Source organism: Pan troglodytes, chromosome 3 (assembly GCF_028858775.2).
Source record: "Pan troglodytes isolate AG18354 chromosome 3, NHGRI_mPanTro3-v2.0_pri, whole genome shotgun sequence".
NCBI lineage: Eukaryota > Metazoa > Chordata > Mammalia > Primates > Hominidae > Pan > Pan troglodytes.
This window is the reverse complement of record NC_072401.2, coordinates 10,993,577-11,021,235: the sequence shown is the minus strand read 5'-3', so window position 1 is coordinate 11,021,235 and position 27,659 is coordinate 10,993,577. Positions and strand designations below refer to the sequence as shown.

Sequence of the window (27,659 nt, the reverse complement as noted above, 5' to 3'; positions counted from 1 at the left end):
AGCATACTATATACAAGAATGAATTTATAAAGAACTACAATAAGCCTCCAAGAAAAGAAAAAAAAGAGCATAGGCTAGTGAACATGTATATCCAGAAACACGAGCTGATTGAAAAGAAGCAAAGTAGAATTCCACAAAATGCCATCAAAAGACCTTTACACTAGTTTGCTTTTAGACGAGTTTAGATGCTGAAGAAATTAGAATCAGAAATGAGTTTAATCTGGGTCAATTTCCTCATTTTACATAAGGAAGGGAAGTGGCTTGCTCAAGGCCATCAGCAAGTAGTCACAAGACCAGAGCCAAGGTTTATTCCACTATGGTAATGTTGCCAGGGTTTTCTGTGTTTGTTAGTGTATAAAATGTATTCTCCCTCTCATTCCGTAACGAACATCCCATTCATCCAGACTATACAAAGCGCAGTGCCAGAGTGAATTGATAGATGATACTGCTCCCTAGTGGCAGAACTTGGCAACAAACAACATTGCAATAATGATGAGATTGGTTATCTTCTATCCTTTGCAGAAAAAACACGCCCGAGGTTGCAGAATTGATCAGAAATAAATGTAATATTATTCTTCTACCATTTTAGATGTAAATGTGTTTCAGCCACAACCCATGGCTCAAAAGCAACAGAGACATTGATATAATGCTCATTCAAAGTTAACGTTATTAACTTCATGAAATCACTCATTAATTGAACTACAGAACGGTATTTTTTCTCACTACCAAACAAGAAAAATAATAGGCCTCAGAGAAAAGGAAAGGAATATGTAACTGTTTGATATAACAAATTTATTTTCTGATACAGAAATATGAAGTAGCCAGAAACAAGAGACTGAAAAACAAGGTATTTAATAAAAGAAGCTCCAGAAAATTTATATCCCCCAAATAATAATTCCCTAATGAAGTTTCAGTTCCCCATAGAATTGCAATGTACAAGAACTGCCTTTTACATAAGCAAAGTACGGCCTTCCCCATGAAACCATTTCAAAATGACTTGAAATACACGCATAATGAAAAGCACTTTTTCTTTTCCTTGTAATGTTGGGGTGTTCACTGGAATCAACCATCCCAGTTTGCTCTGGATGGAGGGGTTCTTCAGAAGCAGGACATTCTGAATTAAAAACAGAGACATCTGGGGTAAACTGGGACTAGCGGCCTCTATACCTGCATGTCTTACATGCAAGCCAGCAGAATGGAAGAGTTATTTTGTTAAGTTTTAAAATAAGAGAATCTCCACGATCCAGCCCCTCCTTGTAACTGAGGCACAGCATCCCTTACAGATAATTGAGTGGCCCAAGAGCCTCACCACCTTCCCAGGAAGCACACCCTACCTTTAAGCAGCCCCAGCTCTTTACTTTCAGCTAAGTGTAAGGAACAGCAATGTCTTCCTACAACTTCCTCCCATTGGTCCTTGCTGTAAGACACAATGAAGCTCTAAGTAGCTCAAAGTACAGTTATCTGAAACTAATTGTGTGAGATGTTGAGAATCATATTAAATAAAAGAGAAGGCCAAGCCCGGTGGCTCACGCCTGTAATCCCAGCATTTCGGGAGGTCGAGGCAGGCGGATCACCTGAGGTTAGGAGCTTCAGACCAGCCTGGCCAACATGGTGACACCCTGTCTCTACTAAAAATACAAAAAATTAGCTGGGCGTTATGGTGTGCACATGTAGTCCCATCTACGGGGGAGGCTGAGGCAGGAGAATTGCTTGAGCCTGGGAGGCGGAGGTTGCAGTGAGCCAAGATTGCACCACTGCACTCCAGCCTGGGTGACAGAGCAAGACTCTGTATCAGAAAAAATAAATAAATAAAATAAATAAATAAATGGGAAACTCTGGATGCAGTAACCTTGAGAAACACTGAGTTAAACAAAAATAAACAGATCTTTTTACTGACCAAGTTTTTAAGAGCATTGTGGATCTCCAAGAGGGGGATATGGCACAGAGCATTTGTAACTTAAGTGTCCGTGGAACCTGCTTTTTCTGGGATCACATTCTTTGGCCCATGCTCCTTAGAACACATTTTAGAAAAGCCTAGATCGACTCATATATTAGTTTCAATTCTGGGTTCACAGTACATTTCCTATTCTGAGTAGTTTCTCGGGTGTTATAAATGATCCATTGTTTGGGGCGGATATTCCTTAATCTATGAAAGCCACATCTACAGACAGCTTGTGAACGTAAATGCTTCCGATCCTGCATGCTCCCCCCTCCTCTTCCTGCCAGTCCCTGGGGGAGCGATGAACAGTGATAAGTTTGCCCTCTCTCTTTTCTACTTAGTTTTTCTAATTCCATATCCTACATCACAATGTGAAGAAAAGGCCATTAATAATAAACATGAAATTTGTATAGTAAAAGCTGCTTGTATGGAAGGGACAGAGAAGATTAGAATGCAGGATGAAAATGGGCACACATGTAACCGCCCGAGGGGTTCTTCCTGCCCACTGCATAAAGAGAGACCAGGGCACTGCCGTAGAGAAAGAGTTTAATAGACACGAGGCTGGCCACACCACGTGGGAGATGTTCATACACAAATCGTCTCATTCAAAGCTCATAGGTTAGCGGTTTCCAAAGGCAGTTTGGAGGAAGGGATGGGAGGGCAGGTAACAGGTGCTTGCTGCTGATTGATTGGGGTGGAGATGAAATTATAGGGGTTTGAAGCTGTCTTCAAGCAGATGAGTTACTTCTGGGTGAGGCTACAGGAGAGAGGTTGGCACTAAGGTGGAAGCACTGGGTTTAGGTGGAACCATGGGTGTCAGACATGCATGCAAAAAACTGGGAAAGATATCTCCAGAGGCCGATCTACAATAGTGGTGTTATCTGCAGGAATAACTGGGGAAGTTGCATGTCTTATAACCTCAGGAATAATGGCTGACAATCGTTTATGTCTGCGCCTTAGCTGGACTCAGGCTGTTCTTGTCCCCCCAGCCTGATGGCTTCCCATTAGCTTTACAAAAGTGGTTGAGTTTGGGGCAAGTCCTATTATCATTTAAACTATAGCCTGAATGTGTTCCAAAGGTAGCTTTGCCCAATAGCCCAGGAGTAATTAAGGAAAAGATAAGATGGGGAGTGAGTTAGCTTAGCTTACTATTAATATTATAATTCTCGGCCGGGCGTGGTGGCTCACACCTGTAATCCCAACACTTTGGGAGGCTGAGGTGGGCAGATCAGGAGGTCAGGAGATCGAGACCATCCTGGCTAACACGGTGAAACTCCATCTCTACTAAAAAATAAAAAAGCACAAAAAATTACCCCAGCGTTCTGACGTGCACCTGTAATCCCAGCTACTTGGGAGGATGAGGCAAGAGAATTGCTTGAACCTGGGAGGCAGAGGTTGCAGTGAGCTGACATCATGCCCCCACACTCCAGCCTGGACGACAGAGTGAGACTCAGTCTCAAAAAAAAAAAAAAAATTACAATTCTCTCACTGATATAATCTTTGCAAAGGCAGTTTTACATAGAGGGGAAATATAGCTTATTTCATCATAATTCAACCAATAATATTTAGTACCTTCTATGTGCTCAACACTAGGGCTGGCTATTTAGTTGTTCAATAAGCCCGTAAGCCCCATAATAAGCTCTCTGAACAGAACATTATACTTATGTTTTATTTCTGATTGTATTTCATAGTTATTTCTGATTGTATTTCATAGTATTATTGCATGATTGTATTTCATAGTTAAAGGGTATTACAGGAGGGGGTGGTGGCTCATGCCTGTAACCCCAGCACTTTTGGAGGCTGAGGCCAGTGGATCACTTGAGCCCAGGAATTCGAGACAACTCAGGAGCCTGGGCAACATGGTAAAACCCCAACTCTACTAAAAAATATATATATATACAAAAAAATTAGCCGGGCATGGTGGTGCACACCTGTAATCCCAGCTACTTGGGAGACTGAGGCAGGAAAATCGCTGGAACCAAGGAGGCAGAGGTTGCAGTGAGCCAAGACCACACCACTGCACTCCAGCGTGGGCAACGGAGCGAGACTTGGTCTCAAAAAAAGTGGGGGGGTGGTATTGCATATATTTACCACAAATTGAACAGTAGCTAAGTGAAAAACAAATACAGAAGTCCTCCTTATCCTCAGTTTCACTTTCCACAGTTTCAGTTACCCATGCTCAACCAAGGTCTGAAAATATCAAGTGGAAAATTCCAGAAATACATAATTCATAAATGTTAATTCGCATGCTGTTTCTGAGCGGCACGATGAAATCCTGAGCAGTCTCACTCGAATCATTTCTTTGTCCAGTGTTTCTGTTGCGCTGTGTCCATTATCCACCTGTTAATTGCTGAGCAGTCATCTCGCCCACCAGATTCGCTGCGTGGATTCTCAGTGCTTAGGTTCAAGTCACCCTTATTTTACCTAATAATGGTCCGAAAGCGCAAGAGTAGTGATGCTGACAGTTCTGATTTGCCAAAGAGAAGATGTAAAGTGATTCCTTTAAGTGAAAAGGTGGAAGTTCTCAACTTGAAAAGGAAAGAAAAAATATTGTATGCTGAGGTTACTGGGATCGACAATAAAAATGAATCTTCTATCCGTGAAATTGGGAAGAAGGAAAAAAAAGTGTGCTTGTTTTGCTGTCACATATCACCTTTATCATAGGTCTGTATATTTAGGAAAAGCATAGGATATTTAGGGTTTATTACTATCCTCAGTTTCAGACATCCATCGTGAGTCTTGGAACATTTTGCCTTAGGATAAGTGGAGGGCTGCTGTAACTTAAGTGTACGTTTATGTAATTTAATTTTATTTTTATTTTTGAGACAGAGTCTCGCTGTGCCGCCCAGGCTGGAGTGCAGTGGCGGGATCTTGGCTCACTGCAAGCTCCGCCTCCTGGGTTCACACCATTCTCCTGCCTCAGCCTCCCGAGTAGCTGGGACTACAGGCGCCCGCCACCACATCCGGCTAATTGTGTTGTATTTTTTAGTAGAGACAGGGTTTCACCGTGTTAGCCAGGATGGTCTCGATCTCCCGACCTCGTCATCCGCCCGCCTCGGCCTCCCAAAGTGCTGGGATTACAGGCTTGAGCCACCGCGCCTGGCCTATGTAATGTATTTTTAATAATGGCTGTATGTAAAGCCAGTTCACAGAATTTCTGAAAGTTTAACAACCATCCATTGCAAGCTGGCAGCAGCCACTCCAAAGAACAATCCCTTAACTCTTTTTCCTTCTTCAAGAGGCCTTACTTTAACCCTCCCAGAACACGGTGATATTGACAATGTCTTCATGGTTTCACCATAATAAGTTGTGGTGGAAACAGTCAAACCAAGGTCCATCGGATTCTGCAACCATGCTATGCCCACCTCAGTACATTACCTCCCCAAAAGCAGTAACTTTGTGAGATCTGTCCTGAGACTGCAAAGCCAATGAGTCTCTGGGCAAATGGTGCTAATTACACGTTATGACCACCAGGTGGAGAGCATGCCGGGCTTCTCCAAGAGAAAACTGGAGATGGGAAAGACTTTGAACAACTGTTTGGGTCCTCTTGTTTGACAGAGAACTTTTCCTAGCATTTTAGAATATTTGTGTACTTCATTAGGGAGGTAAATTCCCGTCTTCCCTCTAATTTTTTATACTATAATAATAGCAGTAACTGCAGCTGTGCATTAAGAACCATGCCTTGAAGTGCATCAATTCATTTATTCCACACATGAATTTCCATTAAGTATAAATAAGCACTCCTTACTTCTCCAGATGGGGAAATTCATTCACTCCTCAATCCATTTGTTTATTTCATAAACATTCATTAAGCACATGCCATGATCCTGCCCATAGTATGAACAGGATCAAGATTCAATCTTAACAAATTCAGTTCCAAAGCTCACCCTCCTTTAAATATCACAAATATTTGAGTTATTATTGCTTTATTAAATAAGGCCCCCAAATTTTAAGAAGCTTTCTGGAATTTATCTGAATTACTATCAAAGATGTATAATGGTAGACAAGTTACTTTGCTTGTTCAATCCAGTTTTTTTCACCTGCAAAGTTCCTTAAGTTCACCTTAACCTCTTACTTTGAAGGATTTTGGTTAGCTAAGCAATGATTAAGTGAAGCTCATGGTATCAGCACTTGCCAGTCGGCATATTTGATGCGGCTGAAATCCCCGTGGATTTTTTAACTATTGCCGATATTATACTACACAAAAATCTTAAAAGGGAGGGAGGAATACTAAGTGAGGCTAGAAAAAATAATCCTACATTATAATGAAGACACAGGACACATGGACAGTGTATCATAAAGATTCACCCTGAGTAACACAAAAGACCCTGAGTGGCCAAGGCAATCTTGAGTAAAAGGAACAAGGCTGGAGCCATCACACTTCCTGATTTCAAATTACATGACAGGGCTGTCGTGGTCAGTGGTACACCAAACATGCACACAAGTAAGGCAGAGTGCAGAGCCCAGAAATAAATGCATGCATTGATTGAACTAATTTTTGATGAAGGCATCAGGAATACACAATGGAGACAAGATGGTCTCTTCAAATAGTGGAAAGACTAGATATGAATGTGCAGAAGAACAGGGCAGGACCTGTTCCTCTGCACAGGGCAGGACCACGTTCCTCACACCATGCAAGGAAATCAATTTGGGGTGGATTAAATCAACTTGGGGCATACCCAAAACTACAGAACTCCTAGAAGAAAACATAGGGAAAAGATCCTTGGCATTGTATCTTGCCAATGACTTTTTGGGTATGAGACCAAAAGGACAGGCAGCAAAAGCAAAAATAAACAAGTGGGGCTACATCAAACTAAAAAGCTTCTCCACAGCAAAGGAAAGAATCAACAGAGTAGAAAGGCAAACTACAAAATGGGAGAAAATATTTGCAAACTATATACCTGATAAGGGTTAATGTTCAATATAGACAAGGAACTGATACAACTGAAGAGCTAAAAAATGAGTGACCTTATTGGAAGATGTCCAAAGGATCTGGGTGGACATTTCTCCAGGGAGGAAATACAGGTAGCCAACACATATATAGGAAGTGGTTCTCAGCATCACTGGTCATGAAGGAAATGCAACTCAGAGCCACAGTGAAATATCACCTCACACCTCTTAGGATGACTATTACTTAAAAAACGCACACAAAAAACAAAAGATGGCAAGTGTTGGCAAGAATATGGAGAAAAGCGATCCCTTGCACACAGTTGGTGAGAATGTAAATTGGTACAGCCATTATTGAAAACACAATGGAGCTTCCTCTAAAAAATTAAAAATAGACATACCTTACGGTTCACGAATCCCACTTTTGAGTATATATCCAATGAATTGAAAACAGGATCTTGAAGAGCTCTCAGCACTCTGTTCATGGCAGCATTATTCACAGCAGCCAAGATATGGAAACAGCATAAGGGTCCATAGACAGATGAATGGATCAAAAAATTGTGGTATATACATACAACGGAGTATTTTTCAGCCTTAAGGGGAAGGAAATTTTTCCATTTATGACAATACTGATGGACTTGGAGGGCATTATGTTGGGCCAAAACAAGTCAGACGCAGAAAAATGATGCTGTAGAATCTCACTTACATGTGGAACCTAACACAGTCAAACTCATAGAAGCAAAGAGTAGAATGGTGGCTGCCAGGAGCAAGGAGGAGGGAGACATAGGAAGGTGATGCTTAAAGGGGACAAAGTTTCAGTTATGGTGCACAAATAAATTCTGGAGACCCACTCTACCACATAGTGCCTACAGCTGATGACACTGTACTGTGTACTTAAAGTTTGCTAAGAGGATAGATATTATGCTAAGTGTTCTTACCAAAAAAAGAAAAGTAAATAAAGTAACAATAACAAAAAGGGCAGGAGTCAACTTTGGTAAGTGACAGATATGTTCATGGCCTTGACGGTGGTGATGATTTCATGGATATGTACTTATCCCCAAATTCAATCTTAATGTGTACAGTAAATATGTAAAGCTCTTCTATGTCAGTGATACCTTAATGAGGTGGTTTAAAAAAGATTCACCACAGTTAAGGCAAAGTTTTTGCGCCATTGTACAAGACCCCATGTGATCTGGGCACTCTCCCACCTCTGCCATCACCTCTCTGGGCTTACCTCCTCCTCGTGCTCATCCCATCTGCTATAATTCAAGTGTCCCCTCCAAATCTCATGTGGAAACTTTGTCCCCAATATAGCAGTATTGAGAGGTGAGGCATAAAGGGGTAATTGGATCATGAGTGCTCTGCCCTCATGGATGAATTAGTCCATTAATGGATTAATGGGTTAATGGGTTAATAGAAGAATGGATTGTCATGGAAGGGGAACTGGTGGCTTTATAAGAAAAGACACCTGAGCCAGCATACTCAGCCCCCTTACCATCTGATCCCCTGCACTGCCTCAGGACTCTGCAGTAAATCCCCTTCAGCAAGAAGGTTCTCACCAGATGCATCCCCTAAACCTTGGTTTTCTTAGCCTCCACAACTGAAATAAATAAATTCCTTTTGCATATAAATCATCACCTAGTTTCCAGTATTCTGTCTTAAGCAACAAAAAAAAAAAAAACAGACTAAGACAGAAAATTGGTGTCAAGAAGTGGAGTGTTGCTGATAATGAATACCTGAAAATGTGGAAAGCAGCTTTGGAACTGAGTAATGGGCAAAAGTAGAAGAATTTGTAGGAGCAGGATAGAAAATGTTTAAATTCTGGTGAAAGCTTAGAAGACAAGAAGGCTAAGGAAAGTTTGGAACTTCTTAGTGATTAGGTAGGTGGTTGTGACAAGAATGCTGATAGAAATATAGACAGTAAAGGCCATTCTGATGAGGTTTGAGGTAGAACTGAGGAGCAAGATATTGAAAACAGGAATAAAGACCATTCTTGTTATAAATTGGCAAAGAACTTGAATCAATTGTCTCTATGCCTGAGGGTTTTGAGGAAGGCCAAACTTGAGAGTGATAAACTAGGATATCTAGCAGAAGAAAATTCTAAGCAAAATATAGAAGGAGTTGCAGGGTTATTTTGGCAACTTACATTGATATTTCAGAGCAGAGAAATAATTTACAGAATTTTTAATTAAAAGAGAAGTAGAGTGGATAAATTTGGAAAACTCAGCCTGGCCACATAGAGAAAAAGTCTTCAGAGGAGAAAACCAAGGGTATATCCCAGTTACCATTTGCTAAAGAGATTAACAGGGATAGAAGTGGGCTAGATGGTATCCCTCAAGACAATGGAGGAAGGACCCCAAAGGTCTTTCACAGATCTTGAGGCTGCCCTCTTATAACAGGCCTAGAGTTCTAGGATGGAAGAAAGGATTCAGGGGATAGGACTGGGGCGCTGTCTACCAGCTCACTGCCCACAGCTACCCTGGGACTCTGCTTCCTACACTGCAGCACAGCACTTCATGGCTGCCCAGCTCAAGCAACCCCAGTTGAGGCCCTTGTACTGAAGCTCTGCAAGGTACAAGTTTTAAATCTTGGCAGTATCTGTGTGGTGCTAATTCTGCAGGCTTGCAGAAAGCAAGAGCTGTGGAGGCTCAGCAACCTCCAACCAGATTTCAAAAGATGTTGTCAAAGGCCTGAGGACCCAGTCAGAGACTTGTCACGGGGGTGGAGACATGCAAAAAGCCCCCACTAAAGCTATACAAAGCAGATATGTGGTGTTGAAGCTAATGGAGTCCCCACCAGGGCAATGCCTAATGGAGCCATAGGAGCAAGGCCACTGCAGAAAATCCCCACTATAGTAATGGGAGTGAGCCTGCCACCAAGACCCTTGAGCTGTAGAGCTACTGGTGTGCAATGACAACCTGGGAGAGCTGGGTGGACTAAGCACAACCAAGCTATAGGGGTGGGGTGTCCTAAGGCCTTGGAGGCCCTAACTCTTGCTCCAGTGTGCACAGAATGCCAGACGTGGAATCAAAAAAAAATTATTCTGGAATCTTAGGACCCAAATTCTTCTTTCTTGGGTTTCAGTCTTGGATGGGGCCTGTTATCCCTTTCTTCTTGCCTCTTTCTCCCTTTTAGAATAGGAATGTGTACCTTATGCTTGCCCCACAATTGCATCTTGGAAGTAGATAATTTGTTTTGATTTCACAGGCTCACAGATGAGACTCTGAACTTTGGACTTTTGAGTTGGTAGTGGAATGAGTTAAGAATTTGGGGCTACAAGGAGGAATGAATATATTTGTATGTGAGGACATGCATTTTGGTGAACCAGGGGTGGAATGCTGGTTTGAATGTCCCCTCCAAAACTCATGCTAAAACTTCATCCCCAGTGTGGCAGTATTGAGAGGTGAGACCCTTAAGAGATGATTGTATGATGAGGACTCTGTCCTCATAAATAGATCAATCCATTCACAGATTAATGAATTAATGGGTTATTGAGCTCTGATGGAAGGAAAACCGGTGGCTTTATGAGGACAGGAAGAGGGACCTGAGCTAGCACATTAGCACAGTCAGCCTCCTCGCCATGTGCTGTCCTGCACCGTCTTAGTACACCTCAGAGTCACCACCCACAAGAAGGCTCTCATCACATGCCCCCCTTTGTTCTTGGACTTACTTAATTTCTAGAAAATCACCTAATTTCAACTATTCTGTTTTAAGCAACAGAAAAATGAACTGACACCACCTGAGGACTTTTGCCCTTGCTGTTTCCTCTGTCAGGAATCCCCTTCCCAAGATATCCACAGGACATGCTCCCTCGCTGTCCTCAGGCCTCTGATTTCATCCCCTAACCACAGATGTCTCCTCAGACCAGCCTAAAACACAGTAGCCCCAGCTCCTACTCTCCGCACCGTGCTGTCCTCCAATCTGCTTTATTTTCTGCATAGTGCTTGTCATCACCCATGAATGTTTATTTATACTTTTGTTTATGTATCTCCTAACTCCTGCCACTAAATGTAAGTTTCATGGGAATAGCAACTTTATTTGTTGGTATTATACCCCCCAACACTGACATCAATACATATATTAAAAATGAGTCCATGCCTGACACATACTATGTGCTCAATAATAAATCAATGAAATAAAAGAAGATAAATGTCCTATTCTAAACTCACAACCCCTGAAGAAAACTGGGTAGATATCTTGAAAACCATAAAGGGAATTTTCCTATTAAATTACAGGAACTCAGTCTCTTTATTGAATTCTTTTTCCAGTGAATTGAATTGATCCCCAGTAGATAGAGTGAAAAAAGACCTCTTGGAAAGCCAACATCTAGTTTTGCAGGGAAAGTCATCAACCCAGGCAGCAAGATGTTCAACCAGGGAGCTCTGGAGGTGAAGCCAGTAAACAATAAGATGAAAGGAAATTAATTTTATGTTTTATAATTTTGTGCCTTAAGCAAGCATCATGTGGCCTAAGCTTTTTTGTGATTTCCTTGAAATAGTCAAAGATCTAATGTTAACCAGATTGCTGCTCTTGTTGAAGTAGATCCTGGGTCATATTTTGTGTTTTCACAATGCCAAGGACATCAATTATTTCTGTGTGCAATCAGTGTTTGGAATTCATATAAAGAAGTGAATCCTACCTATTTCAAAAGTGTTTTTCAAAAATGAGAAAAGAAAGGAAGAATGGTAATTTTATTCTTATTCTTTGAAGTAATTGTTTTAGACATAGAAGAGCCATTAAAATTATACAGACCAGTTTGTGCTGTGTTGCATTGTGTTGTGTTGTATTGTGCCAGTTGGACCTTTCACCAAGGGGAATCTAAACAGGAGGTGCAGTGGAGAGCAGGCTGAAATTAACTCCTTAATGACATAGGGTGGCGAAACAGTAACCAGTCCCCCTGCGCCCAGGCACCACGGGACTTCCAGGGGACAGTGCAGGGAGCTCTTCAGCACATGGTTAAAAATCACTGATTTAGTCCAACCTCCTTGTCTCACAAATGAGGAAAGCAAAGGAGGCTCAGTGTGAAGCCACCCAGCCAGTGTTCAGTGGAGGTTTAAGTCTCCTGTAACAAAAGATAGACATTTTCTCACTGATTCCCCGACAGCCATATAAAATAGCATTTATTACACCACGCCCATTTTTAGAGATAATCAAACATTGCTTTTCCAAGGAGCCTTCTTCTGACAACCCAGAGTAACTTAAGTGTCCCACATATTCATTTAATACTTTGTCCTTCTCTACTTGAAATCCTTATCAGATTGTTCATGATGCCTTCAATGCCGGTCTACCCACTAAGGTATACACCCTATGGCAACATGTTCGGTGCCAGCCATCTTCACAGTGTCACATCCCCAGAGCCAGAAGCTTGGCCTGTGAACACCTCAGCTAGGAGCACCTTGACAGGAAGGATCACATTGTATTTGTCTTTTTTCCCCAGTGCCTGGTACTGTGTTTAGCTCAGAGTAGAAGCTCGATAATTACATTGAGTTGAATTATGGAAATAGAACTACCTAGAGTTCAGACAAATCTGTTCCAGGCTCTACTTGGGATTTTTCTAAGGTTAATTGTCCTTGAGAAATTATCCCACCTAGTTTGTCCTTAGTTTTTTTTTTTCATCCATAAAATGAAGAAGTTGGATTCTGGGGGTCTTCAGAAATTATTCTATTTTGAAAAATCTGTGATGCTATTTTCCTCTGCTTGGAAATACCCCATGAACGTGGTAGGCAGGAAATTGAATTGTATATGTACACACACACACACACACACACACACATACACATGCACATTAAGCGTAAACAGGAATCAGTGGTTTCAAAGGGACCTTAAGAGTCACACGATGTGCAATGAAATCTTCATTCTACCATTTACTTGCTGGGTGAGTGTAGGTGAGATATTTAACTTCCCCGTGTGTCAGTTTCTTCATCAACCGAACAAGGGTGAGGATTTAATAAGACCACGTAACTAAAGAGTTTAGCATTGTTCTGGGTATCTCATACGATCTCAGCAAATATTAACTGACATTATCACCAATATTATTACAAATAAAAATGATTTTCATGTAAGCGTGTATAAAATCAATGCTTGATGACATTTTCCATAAATTCACTGCTATTCCCTCTTATGTTTTAGGAGACGCATCCGTAAGAAAGAACAAGGTAAGAGAAATCAATAAAACGCATTTGTTATTCACTATTTACTTTAGAAGCCTAGAGATATAGATGATGCAAAAACTCAGATATCTCTAGAAAAATATGTCTTATAAGTCTGATCACAATTTGTAATTTCTATTTGTAAGCCAAAAAACTGTTAACCATTGGCCCTGCTCACAGAACAATAAACTTAATTTAGGTTTCTCTTTTCTTTTTCAGATTCCTTTACCACCTCCTCGGTAAAACACTTTAAAATAGCATTTTGTTTCGCTACACAATTAAATAATTTGAGCCAGCATGTGAAAAAGAGAAACACAAACATTTGACATTGAAAATCTAATATGATTTCAGAGTGAGAGACGGATGTAGAAAAAAAAACTAATATGAGATGTTCAATGAACAAGACTAAACAAGCCTTCATTCATCTATTTAATCATTTATTCACTCATTCACAGTTATCTATTCAATATACCTTCACTCATTTCTCAATGAATGTATTCCTCCCCTGTTTCTTTCTGTTCCTCTCCTTTCTTTCAGTACAGAAATTTGCTGGATGGTATTGCTGGGTATACTTCTGGCAGGCTTAGATTCATATGAAAATGGGATATGCCCTCAGGGAACAATATATTAAGTATATATTCATGTGAGATATATATATATATATATATATATGACACATATATAAATATAAATACTATTACATTTATACATCTCTATGGAGAAAAGAGCAACAGACAGCTGCAGAGGCTCTGAGTGACTGGCCACTCTTGTTGCTCTATCTGGGACCTGTGAGCACCTCTGCCATAGTATGCATTACATTCTCTGGCAATCATTTCTTCATCTCTCTTCCCTGCTAGAGGGAAGCAGCTTGAACCAAAAACTGTATCTTTTTCCTCTCTATATCTCCAGCATCTACTAAGGTACCTGATATACTTATGAATAAATGAGTGAATGGGTGAATAACATATGAGTGAGTGAGGCATTCACTGACTTTCAAACATTTTTATATTTCTTAATGGGGTTTTTTTTTGTTTTGTTTTGTTTTGTTTTTTTGAGACAGTCTGGCTCTGTCGCCCAGGCTGGAGTGAGGTGGTGCAATCTCAGCTCACTGCAACATCTGCCTCCTGGGCTCAAGTGATGCTCCTGCCTCAGCTTTGTGAGTAGCTGGGATTACAGGTGCATGCCACCATGACCGGCTAATTTTTGTATTTTTAGTAGAAACAGGGTTTACCATGTTGGCCAGGCTGGTCTTGAATTCCTGACCTCAGGTGATCCGCCCACCTCAGCCTCCCAAAGTGCTGGGATTACAGGCGAGAGCCACCGTGCCTGGCCACTTTTTTTATATTTATTTGGGTAGTTCTAAAAACTCAGGTCTGCCAGTCTGGGATGAATGGAAGGCTGTTATCATTTTCTCCACAGGCCTCCTAAAGCCAAAACAGGTGCACTATGGAGGAGCACGTTGACTCCCCATAGAAAATTATGTCACGCCCTTTAGAAAACAGTGCCAGACCAGATCGGTCTGCTCCGTAGTTAGCATCCAAAAACTAGCATTTTCAACCCAAAGCTGGGGACACGGAGGGCAGAGCAGTGTGGATTCAGGGCCTGAGGCATCACTGCTGCAGCAAACTTTCTCAGGACCCTACTGCGACTCTCCACACAGGCCTCTCATAACACTTCCGAAGAAGTACCAACCCTTGCCCCCTGAGCCGGAGAGCAGCAGGCCACCTTTATCTCAGAGACACACCTTTCCAGAAGTCCAGAGAATGCCCAGGTGAGAGATTCATCATTAATGGTGAAATGCCCAGCAAGAGTGTGGGTGTGGGGGAGGGGGACAAGGGAAACCAAACAAAGTACTTTTCAGAGGAGGCTCCCTAATGGGTGGGGAGTGTATTGGTCCTTTCAAAGACATAACCAAGACTGGGTAATTTATAAAGAAAATAGGTTTAAATGACCCACAGTTTCACATGGCTGGGGAAGCCTCACAAAACTTACAATCATGGTGGAGGGGGAAGCAGGCATGTCTTACATGGCAGCAGGTGAGAGAACCTGTGTCCAAAGCAAATGGCGAAGAGCCCTGTATAAAACCATCAGATCTCATGACAGTGCATGCAGTAACATGAGAACAGCATAGGGGAAACTGCTCCATGACCCAATCATCTCCCACCAGGCCTCTGCCTCAAAACCTGGGGATTACAATTAAAGATGAGCTTTGGGTGGGGACACAAAGCCTAACCAGTTATACCTAGAAGAAAATAGTTCTAGAAACCTGTGTTTTGATTCTTTGCAGGAAATATAGCTTCTCTGTAACAAAATGAGTTATTATTGAAAGAATTGCTCACTTGTGGCCTGAATTAGTTAATAAAGAAAATGTCAAATGCCAGAACAGAATCAGCATATTTTATGTAAGAACTGAAAGGGGATTCAGATTATTCCAGGACCAATATTGGTCCCCAGCTTCCCATCACCCAGGCTGGAGAAATATAACCATGCTTGAAAACTCTTTTGTCAAAAACATTATTGCCTTTATGAAAAATAAATATTATAAAACCAACCCTCTGATATTAAGTACTGATGATGGCTCTTCATTCCCAAACGTGTGGGACATTTGGCAGCTGGTGCTAATCACAGAATGTGACAAACTCAAGTGAGCATATTTCATTTTCCCAAAAGAGTTTAAATTTCCAAAATTACCTTATTTTGTAAGTCAGAAAAGTGATCAGCATTTCCTCCTTGTTTCTGCATAGAATGAAGGATGCTCTCTTATTTTTCATCCTTCTTCAAGCTTGCATCAGCAGTTTGGGGCATAGGCATTATTTAGTGAGAAAGCATTTCTCATGGATACAAAAACTCAGGATATCAGGCTCATTTTGAGCTTCTATGGGAAACTCATTCATCACTGATTCTAATGGGGAACATTAAATAGCCTAAAATGTCATTCCTCCTTCTGTGGCGAATGTCTCTTCACCATTTCCTCCATTACAGCCCCACACAAGCATAAGTTTTCCAAGAAACACCTTCTTTGTTGTCTCTCCCATGGAATGCCCTCCTTTTCTGTCCCCCTTTCAACTGCCATGGCACCATGGGAAGGAATAGAGGCTCTCAAGTCTCGATTCAAATGGTCTGGGTTTGTATTAGTTCTCACATTGCTATAAAGAAATATCTCAGACTGGGTAAGCTATAATGAAAAGAGGTTTGATTGGCTTACAATTCCATGGGCTACACAGGAAGCATGATTCTGGCATCTGCTCGGCTTCTGGAGAGACCTCAGGAAACTTACAATCATGGCAGAAGGCAAAGGGGAAAAAGTACCTATTTTTAACCAACAATTATTGCACTTTTTTACCAACCTATTTTTAACCAACACTATTTTTAACCAACACTTATTGCACTTTTATTACCTTGGGCCCTTCTCCATTGGTACCTATGTTGCCCCATAGAATATAACAAATTAACAAGTCTGTTTCTTCCACCCCAGGAAGGGATGGAAGAGGAACTGACTCATTTCAGTACCCATATAACCTGGCACAGTACCTGAAATATAGTAGATGATGGATAAATATAAATTTCCTTCTGCAGCTTTCAAAGGAACCTAATCAGACTAGGAGTAAGCAGATTTGCTCTGTTTTGATTTCCAATTTCAAAGAGTGAGAAACTGGGAGGCAACAATAATAACAGACCATCCAACCCATGAAACTGTGTTATCAGAATTGGAAATGTAAAATGTAGCATTCCTAAAACTCCTGGCCAAATAGTCTAATATGTAAAGGACTGATCAAACCTCAGAGAAGTAAGAAGACAGAAAATAGGATTAATAAAATATTGAGACTAGGCATAATGGCTCACGCCTCTAATCCTAACACTTTGGGAGACCGAGGCAGGCGGCTCACATGTGGCAAGGAGTTCAAGACCAGCCTGGCCAACATGGTGAAACCCCATCTCTACAAAAATACAGAAACTAGCTGGGTGGGGTGGAGTATGTCTGTAATCCCAGCTACTCTGGAGACTGAGACATGGGAATCGCTTTAACCTAGGAGGCAAGGGTTGCAGTGAGCCAAGATTGCACCACTGCACTCCAGCGACAGAGGGCGACAGAGAGAGAGACTGTCTCAAAAAAATAAATATATAAACTAAAATAAAATATTGAAGATGATGAGGTTGTTCAGTGTGGAGAAAAAAGCATTTTATCTTCTTTCTGTTTCCTCATGCTGGAAAGAACAGTATCTTGGGACCCGGTAGCAATGAGTTTGGATCCCAGGTGAGCCACTTTTGGCAGTATGACTTCAGAAAAGCTCTTTAACAGCTCTGAGTTTTCTTATTTATAAGAAGAAAATAACCATCTTCGTATGATAAAATGATGATGATAAGGTATGCCATTCCTGTAAAGTGCCTAGGATAATATCCGTCACAGCACAGGAAAAGAAGAAGAAAAGAAAAGAAAGAACAAACAAGAGAAGGAAGGAAGGAAGGAAGAGAGAGAGAGAAAGAAAGAAAGGAAGAAAGAAAGAAAGAAAGAAAGAAAGAAAGAAAGAAAGAAAGAAAGAAAGAAAGAAAGAAAGAGAAAGAAAGAAAGAAAGAGAGAGAGAGAGAGGGAGAAAGACAGGGAGGGAGAGACGAAGAGAGGAAGGAAACCAGCTTCTCCCATCTGTTCTTGGCAGAATTAGGTATCCAGAATCCATAACTCTGTATTTTTCTAGAAATAGAGGCTGTATATATTTTTTTGAGATGGAATCTCGCCCTATTGCCCAGGCTGGAGTGCAGTGATGTGATCTCAGCTTACTGCAACCTCTGCCTCCCGGGTTCAATTGATTCTCCTGACTCAACCTCCTGAGTAGCTGGGATTACAGCTGTGTGGCACCACACTCAGCTAATTTTTGTATTTTTAGTAGAGATGAGGTTTTACCATGTTGGTCAGGCTGGTCTCGAACTCCTGACCTCAGGTGATCCACCCGCCTTGGCCTCCCAAAGTGCTGGGATTACAGACGTGAGCCACCGTGCCCAGCCAGAGGCTGTATTTTCTAATACAGTGGTTATCATCCTGGCTTTACACTAAAATAATTGGAAAGCTTATTTTAAAGCACTATCCCCAGTATCTATTTTAATTGCCCTGAAGTGAGACCTGTGCATCAGAATTTTTAAGGCTCCCCCAGGTGAAGCTAATATGCAGACAGGGCTAAGAACCCAGAGGGAACCAAGTTCAAGGAATACATCCGCCACAAAAGCTTTGAAGGTATTTAAGCCTTATCTATGCCTGAGTTTCCAGAGTCTAACATAATGCTCACTCAATTGCCAAATGCGTCCCTCTGCGGGCACAAACCACACCGGTCTATTGGGTCACTGTCTTGGTGGTGTTGACATCTTTAGAAGTTGGCATTTGATATCTCTGGGGTTCCTGTAGTTACAGTTTACTTTTATTTAATCATTTTTAGATGTGATGAGAATTGTGCTGGATCTCTTCACCAAAACACCTCAAGAGAGTAATTATATTTTCTCTTATTGAATTTTTCCAGCAGCCCTGTAAAGTATGTTTCCTAAGCCTCAGAAGAGTAAAGTACCAAGCCCAGTGGATGGCACATGTGCCCAGTAAATAGTACTTCCATACTCACTGGGCACCTAAGGTCACCACGCTTCAGAGAAGTTAGGTAACTTAAAGTCGCAGGGTTGACATTTGACTATTGATGGGGCAAAGACCTGCACAGCCCCATAGGAGACACTGGGGATACCACGATAAATGAGATGGCTTTGCCTCTGAAAGAGAGATGTGCTTTCAAATTCATTTTTAGCAGGGCCCACATGGGTGGTAATATCATCATTAGTGATGCCCAAGTCCCATGTAATCAACCACAGAAGGATATTGCTCTGAAAACAGAAGGAACATTGGCAATCAGAGCTTCTGCAGCCAAACCATGCAGGAGAGTGCCTGCTCCATCTCTGCAAGCTGTTGTTAAGGCACTGTGAGTGAGATGAATTGCATTCCCTAAGGCAGAAGCCATAATTTACATCTGGCAATCAACTGTATCCATGGCAGGCAGTTAGACAGCTGCAGCCTTTTGCAGCGGGCTGTGCTCACCCTGGATGGTCTTTGTGGTTCCAGCTATTGTGTTTCAGGCCCCATTTGTCTCTGCCAGCTCTGCTATTCTCTTTTTTAAAGCTAAGCCTTGGTTTCACAAAACAATTACTGAATTGAAGCACTTCAGTAAAGGAAAATGTCACCCCAGTCATTCATTGACAGCTCAAAACCAGAAGAGAACTTCGAAGTTTGGAGAATGTTGGTTGGACATTCTCAGTCACTTATGTACCATTATTATGATTTTTACGATATCCATGTACTTAATTATTTTTTCTGCTCTGCTCATTTTTTTCAACTTAAATAAATTTACTTAAAAGAAAGACATATAATTATTATAAATAACTTCAATACAGATAGCTTCAAAACAAAACTTTGAGCTCTGGGGAATTTTACCTTTGATAAAAGGGAAGGTAAGCAAATATTAGAACAGTGTTTCATATCTACTAACCACTGCACTGAGCCTTTCTCTTTGACATAATCTGAAAGACAACTAAAAAGGGAATAACTTTTCTACTACGAATCCTTTGTAATTTTAATACCGTGCTCCATGCACCAAATAAAATCATCCTGAGTAACAGCAAGAGTAATCAACATTTTCTGAGTCGTAACTACACACCAGGCCCGGTTTGGGATCTTAAATGTATTAATTCATTTAGTCACACAACAGCACTGTAAAAAAATTACTATCGAGCCAAGATGGCCGAATAGGAACAGCTCCGGTCTACAGCTCCCAGCGTGAGCGACGCAGAAGACGGGTGATTTCTGCATTTCCATCTGAGGTACCGGGTTCATCTCACTAGGGAGTGCCAGACAGTGGGCGCAGGTCAGTGGGTGCGCGAGTCGAAGCAGGGCGAGGCATTGCCTCACTTGGGAAGCGCAAGGGGTCAGGGATTTTCCTTTCCGAGTCAAAGAAAGGGGTGATGGACTCACCTGGAAAATCTGGTCACTCCCACCCGAATATTGCGCTTCTCGGACCGGCTTAAAAAACGGCGCACCACGAGGTTATATCCCACACCTGGTTCGGAGGGTCCTACGCCCACGGAGTCTCGCTGATTGCTAGCACAGCAGTCTGAGATCAAACTGCAAGGCAGCAGCGAGGCTGGGGGAGGGGCGCCCGCCATTGCCCAGGCTTGATTAGGTAAACAAAGCAGCTGGGAAGCTCGAACTGGGTGGAGCCCACCACAGCTCAAGGAGGCCTGCCTGCCTCTGTAGGCTCCACCTCTGGGGGCAGGGCACAGACAAACAAAAAGACAGCAGTAACCTCTGCAGACTTAAATGTCCCTGTCTGACAGCTTTGAAGAGAGCAGTGGTTCTCCCAGCACGCAGCTGGAGATCTGAGAACGGGCAGACTGCCTCCTCAAGTGGGTCCCTGACCCCTGACCCCCGAGCAGCCTAACTGGGAGGAACCCCCCAGCAGGGGCACACTGACACCTCACATGGCAGGGTATTCCAACAGACCTGCAGCTGAGGGTCCTGTCTGTTAGAAGGAAAACTAACAGACAGAAAGGACATCCACACCAAAAACCCATCTGTACATCACCATCATCAAAGACCAAAGGTAGATAAAACCACAAAGATGGGGAAAAAACAGAACAGAAAAACTGGAAACTCTAAAACGCAGAGCACCTCTCCTCCTCCAAAGGAACGCAGTTCCTCATCAGCAACGGAACAAAGCTGGATGGAGAATGACTTTGACGAGCTGAGAGAAGAAGGCTTCAGACGATCAAATTACTCTGAGCTACGGGAGGACATTCAAACCAAAGGCAAAGAAGTTGAAAACTTTGGAAAACATTTAGAAGAATGTATAACTAGAATAACCAATACAGAGAAGTGCTTAAAGGAGCTGATGGAGCTGAAAACCAAGGCTCGAGAACTACGTGAAGAATGCAGAAGCCTCAGGAGCCGATGCAATCAACTGGAAGAAAGGGTATCAGCAATGGAAGATGAAATGAATGAAATGAAGCGAGAAGGGAAGTTTAGAGAAAAAAGAATAAAAAGAAATGAGCAAAGCCTCCAAGAAATATGGGACTATGTGAAAAGACCAAATCCACGTCTGATTGGTGTACCTGAAAGTGATGGGGAGAATGGAATCAAGTTGGAAAATACCCTGCAGGATATTATCCAGGAGAACTTCCCCAATCTAGCAAGGCAGGCCAACGTTCAGATTCAGGAAATACAGAGAACGCCACAAAGATACTCCTCGAGAAGAGCAACTCCAAGACACATAATTGTCAGATTCACCAAAGTTGAAATGAAGGAAAAAATGTTAAGGGCAGCCAGAGAGAAAGGTCGGGTTACCCTCAAAGGGAAGCCCATCAGACTAACAGCGGATCTCTCGGCAGAAACCCTACAAGCCAGAAGAGAGTGGGGGCCAATATTCAACATTCTTAAAGAAAAGAATTTTCAACCCAGAATTTCATATCCAGCCAAACTAAGCTTCATAAGTGAAGGAGAAATAAAATCCTTTACAGACAAGCAAATGCTGAGAGATTTTGTCACCACCAGGCCTGCCCTAAAAGAGCTCCTGAAGGAAGCGCTAAACATGGAAAGGAACAACCGGTACCAGCCGCTGCAAAATCATGCCAAAATGTAAAGACCATTGAGACTAGGAAGAAACTGCATCAACTAACGAGCAAAATACCCAGCTAACATCATAATGACAGGATCAAATTCACACATAACAATATTAACTTTAAATGTAAATGGACTAAATGCTCCAATTAAAAGACACAGACTGGCAAATTGGATAAAGAGTCAAGACCCATCAGTGTGCTGTATTCAGGAAACCCATCTCACGTGCAGAGACACACATAGGCTCAAAATAAAAGGATGGAGGAAGATCTACCAAGCAAATGGACAAAAAAAAAAGGCAGGGGTTGCAATCCTAGTCTCTGATAAAACAGACTTTAAACCAACAAAGATCAAAAGAGACAAAGAAGGCCATTACATAATGGTAAAGGGATCAATTCAACAAGAAGAGCTAACTATCCTAAATATATATGTACCCAATACAGGAGCACCCAGATTCATAAAGCAAGTCCTGAGTGACCTACAAAGAGACTCAGACTCCCACACATTAATAATGGGAGACTTTAACACCCCACTGTCAACATTAGACAGATCAACGAGACAGAAAGTCAACAAGGATACCCAGGAATTGAACTCAGCTCTGCACCAAGCAGACCTAATAGACATCTACCGAACTCTCCACCCCAAATCAACAGAATATACATTTTTTTTCAGCACCACACCACACCTATTCCAAAATTGACCACATACTTGGAAGTAAAGCTCTCCTCAGCAAATGTAAAAGAACAGAGATTATAACAAACTATCTCTCAGACCACAGTGCAATCAAACTAGAACTCAGAATTAAGAATCTCACTCAAAACCACTCAACTACATGGAAACTGAACAACCTGCTCCTCAATGACTACTGGATACATAACGAAATGAAGGCAGAAATAAAGATGTTCTTTGAAACCAACGAGAACAAAGACACAACATACCAGAATCTCTGGGACGCATTCAAAGCAGTGTGTAGAGGGAAATTTATAGCACTAAATGCCCACAAGAGAAAGCAGGAAAGATCCAAAATTGACACCCTAACATCACAATTAAAAGAACTAGAAAAGCAAGAGCAAACACATTCAAAAGCTAGCAGAAGGCAAGAAATAACTAAAATCAGAGCAGAACTGAAGGAAATAGAGACACAAAAAACCCTTCAAAAAAATTAATGAATCCAGGAGCTGGTTTTTTGAAAGGATCAACAAAATTGATAGACCGCTAGCAAGACTAATAAAGAAAAAAAGAGAGAAGAATCAAATAGACACAATAAAAAATGACAAAGGGGATATCACCACCGATCCCACAGAAATACAAACTACCATCAGAGAATACTACAAATACCTCTACGCAAATAAACTAGAAAATCTAGAAGAAATGGATAAATTCCTCGACACATACACTCTCCCAAGACTAAACCAGGAAGAAGTTGAATCTCTGAATAGACCAATAACAGGATCTGAAATTGTGGCAATAATCAATAGTTTACCAACCAAAAAGAGTCCAGGACCAGACGGATTCACAGCCGAATTCTACCAGAGGTACAAGGAGGAACTGGTACCATTCCTTCTGAAACTATTCCAATCAATAGAAAAAGAGGACATCCTCCCTAACTCATTTTATGAGGCCAGCATCATTCTGATACCAAAGCCGGGCAGAGACACAACCAAAAAAGAGAATTTTAGACCAATATCCTTGATGAACATTGATGCAAAAATCCTCAATAAAATACTGGCAAAACGAATCCAGCAGCACATCAAAAAGCTTATCCACCATGATCAAGTGGGCTTTATCCCTGGGATGCAAGGCTGGTTCAATATACGCAAATCAATAAATGTAATCCAGCATATAAACAGAGCCAAAGACAAAAACCACATGATTATCTCAATAGATGCAGAAAAGGCCTTTGACAAAATTCAACAACCCTTCATGCTAAAAAAACTCTCAATAAATTAGGTATTGATGGGACGTATTTCAAAATAATAAGAGCTATCTATGACAAACCCACAGTCAATATCATACTAAATGGGCAAAAACTGGAAGCATTCCCTTTGAAAACTGGCACAAGACAGGGATGCCCTCTCTCACCACTCCTATTCAACATAGTGTTGGAAGTTCTGGCCAGGGCAATTAGGCAGGAGAAGGAAATAAAGGGTATTCAATTAGGAAAAGAGGAAGTCAAATTGTCCCTGTTTGCAGACGACATGATTATATATCTAGAAAACCCCATTGTCTCAGCCCAAAATCTCCTTCAGCTGATAAGCAACTTCAGCAAAGTCTCAGGATACAAAATCAATGTACAAAAATCACAAGCATTCTTGTACACCAACAACAGACAAACAGAGAGCCAAATCATGAGTGAACTCCCATTCACAATTGCTTCAAAGAGAATAAAATACCTAGGAATCCAACTTACAAGGGATGTGAAGGACCTCTTCAAAGAGAACTACAAACCACTGCTCAAGGAAATAAAAGAGGATACAAACAAATGGAAGAACATTCCATGCTCATGGGTAGGAAGAATCAATAACATGAAAATGGCCATACTGCCCAAGGTAATTTACAGATTCAATGCCATCCCCATCAAGCTACCAATGACTTTCTTCAGTAGAATTGGAAAAAACTACTTTAAAGTTCATATGGAACCAAAAAAGAGCCCGCATCGCCAAGTCAATCCTCAGCCAAAAGAACAAAGCTGGAGGCATCACACTACCTGACTTCAAACTATACTACAAGGCTACAGTAACCAAAACAGCATGGTACTGGTACCAAAACAGAGATATAGATCAATGGAACAGAACAGAGCCCTCAGAAATAACGCTGCATATCTACAACTATCTGATCTTTGACAAACCTGAGAAAAACAAGCAATGGGGAAAGGATTCCCTATTTAATACATGGTGCTGGGAAAACTGGCTAGCCATATGTAGAAAGCTGAAACTGGATCCCTTCCTTACACCTTATACAAAAATCAATTCAAGATGGATTAAAGACTTAAACGTTAGACCTAAAACCATAAAAACCCTGGAAGAAAACCTAGGCATTACCATTCAGGACATAGGCATGGGCAAGGACTTCATGTCCAAAACACCAAAAGCAATGGCAACAAAAGCCAAAATTGACAAATGGGATCTAATTAAACTAAGGAGCTTCTGCACAGCAAAAGAAACTACCATCAGAGTGAACAGGCAACCTACAACATGGGAGAAAATTTTCGCAACCTACTCATCTGACAAAGGGCTAGTATCCAGAATCTACAATGAACTCCAACAAATTTACAAGAAAAAAACAAACAACCCCATCAAAAAGTGGGCGAAGGACATGAACAGACACTTCTCAAAAGAAGACATTTATGCAGCCAAAAAACACATGAAAAAATGCTCATCATCACTGGCCATCAGAGAAATGCAAATCAAAACCACAATGAGATACCATCTCACACCAGTTAGAATGGCGATCATTAAGAAGTCAGGAAACAACAGGTGCTGGAGAGGATATGGAGAAATAGGAACACTTTTACACTGTTGGTGGGACTGTAAACTAGTTCAACCATTGTGGAAGTCAGTGTGGCGATTCCTCAGGGATCTAGAACTAGAAATACCATTTGACCCAGCCATCCCATTACCGGGTATATACCCAAAGGACTATAAATCATGCTGCTATAAAGACACATGCACACGTATGTTTATTGTGGCATTATTCACAATAGCAAAGACTTGGAACCAACCCAAATGTCCAACAATGATAGACTGGATTAAGAAAATGTGGCACATATACACCATGGAATACTATGCAGCCATAAAAAATGATGAGTTCATGTCCTTTGTAGGGACATGGATGAAATTGGAAATCATCATTCTCAGTAAACTATCGCAAGAACAAAAAACCAAACACCGCATATTCTCACTCATAGGTGGGAATTGAACAATGAGATCACATGGACACAGGAAGGGGAATATCACACTCTGGGGACTGTGGTGGGGTGGGGGGAGGGGGGAGGGATAGCATTGGGAGATATACCTAATGCTAGATGACGAGTTGGTGGGTGCAGCGCACCAGCATGGCACCTGTATACATATGTAACTAACCTGCACAAGGTGCACATGTACCCTAAAACTTAAAGTATAATAAAAAAAAATTACTATTTGCAATTTACTGATAAAAATTAAGAAATCGAGGGTTCATTGTCCCATATGTCCTTTAAGCTTCAGTACACTCAATGGCCAAGGGGCAGGGTTCAGCCAAAATATAATTTAAATGAAGCACCCAATATTTAAGAAACAAAACACCCACTTACCTAACTATGGCTTTCCATTTTCTTTCTTTCTTTCTTTCTTTCTTTCTTTCTTTCTTTCTTTCTTTCTTTCTTTCTTTCTTTCTTCCTTTCTTTTTTTTAATTAGAGACAGGGGTCTCTCTAACACTCCTGTCCAGTCTGGTCTCAAACTCCTGGCCTCAGGCAGTCCGCCCGCCTTATCCTCTCAAAGTGCTGGGTTTACAGGTGTGAAGCAACATGGCCAGCCAGTTTTCTCTTTACAACCAGCAATGCTGGCATCACATCAATGCAAACAATCTCTGTCACAAAAATATATGCTCTGATGATTTGGGAAGTGAAAACAAAAAATCTTTATAGATATCAAGAAACCGTGGTCTTTTAAAAGAGAAAGTATGGTTATAGAGATATACACATTTGTATTTATGAATGGAAACTATTGATTTTAAAGTATAAACATTATTATTATTGTTTTCCAAGTTGTTGCTACTGGGGGAAACTGGGTATAGGGCACATAGGAACTCTCTGTATTATTTCTTACAACTGCATGGGAATCCATAATTCTATCTAAGGATAAAAAATCCATAATTTTATCTCAGGATAAAAAGTTTAATTTCAAAGCAAATGTGAACATTAAAATGTTCTGCAAATGTAGAGTGTTATTTCACTCCAAATAGCTTTCACGTCACATTCTTTCATTAGAATCTTCAGCAATTCTCTTCACTACTGTCTAGATTTATCAGTTTTACAGGTGGGAAAACTAAGCTTCAGAGAGAGAATTTAACTTATCCAGGGTGACAGAGCCCACAGATGACAGAGCAAGAATCAAATTCAATTCATTTAAAACTAAGCCAAAAACTAAGGGATTCCCAGAGAGACCTATATTTATAGTAAAAGGTAATATCTTTACATTTATAATGAGGACCTCTTATGCATAGGAAAAAAGTGAAAAAAATTAATGACCATGGTTTTTTTCGCCATCTTCAGCAGACAGAACTTGGACACACATGTGTTCAAAGCTCTCAAAGAGTAAGAAACTCTGGTCTGCACAGAAATGCCTTCTTACAATCGCTTGGGTTCTCAGTTAAAATTCCATTTATTAAAGCTGCAAATTCCAAATCCGAGCTTTCCTGAAGCCTCAGATTTCCATCTATAAAGTGCACTGCTCTATTTATAAATCAAGTGATTTTATCCAAACAGAAAGACAATCACTCTGCTTAGTCTTCAACAAATGTTCAACCAACTCAAGTCAAATAGGTTAAAGAATCTTGGTAAAACTGTTTAACAAACTCATTTAAATCTCCTTAAATATTTGAAATATATTTATACATTTAATTTCTTTGATTTTTAAGTACTTCTAATGTTGATAGGGTAGGTTTAAATGCTAGCCAGCAAAACTTTAACAATTTCTGTAAATCCAAGAAAGTAAATGTATAAATATAGAAAATTTTAATTTATCTTAAACACTTCAAACTCTTTAAAATGGAGACAAACACATCTTGACACTTGTAACTTCAAATCTACATTTTAAATTGAAGCCCTACAGCCAATCTTTCAGTATCTTTAATACACTGGCTTCTTAAACATTAAATACTGAGATTAGCCACATTTTAACCCCAAAATAATTAATACTCTGGGTGTTTGTTCTACTTCATTACCTCTATTCAGATCTCTTTTGTCTTCTCAGGTTTCCAACTAAAAGCGGGAGGCAGGGGGTAAGATGTAAGAGGCTAAAACCGTGGAACCTTGGTACAGTTGCCTGTTGCTTGCAGATCCGACAC

The 27,659-nt window shown here is 41.0% G+C and overlaps 1 protein-coding gene and 1 long non-coding RNA gene across 3 annotated transcripts in view; one reads left to right on the top strand and one right to left on the bottom strand.

The window, feature by feature from the left end:
• LOC104005982 (uncharacterized) overlaps nucleotides 1-27,659 on the bottom strand; it is a 164,319-nt gene that overhangs the window by 61,058 nt on the left and 75,602 nt on the right. The window lies entirely within an intron of this gene.
• The window catches only part of CLNK (cytokine dependent hematopoietic cell linker), a 264,742-nt gene that overhangs the window by 191,158 nt on the left and 45,925 nt on the right, over nucleotides 1-27,659 (top strand). For both annotated transcript variants that reach the window (XM_520687.9, XM_009447358.4), the window contains exons 9-11: nucleotides 12,956-12,981; nucleotides 13,195-13,214; nucleotides 14,636-14,746. In XM_520687.9, coding sequence (XP_520687.3) covers nucleotides 12,956-12,981; nucleotides 13,195-13,214; nucleotides 14,636-14,746 — 157 coding nt within the window. The remainder of the gene's footprint in view (nucleotides 1-12,955; nucleotides 12,982-13,194; nucleotides 13,215-14,635; nucleotides 14,747-27,659) is intronic.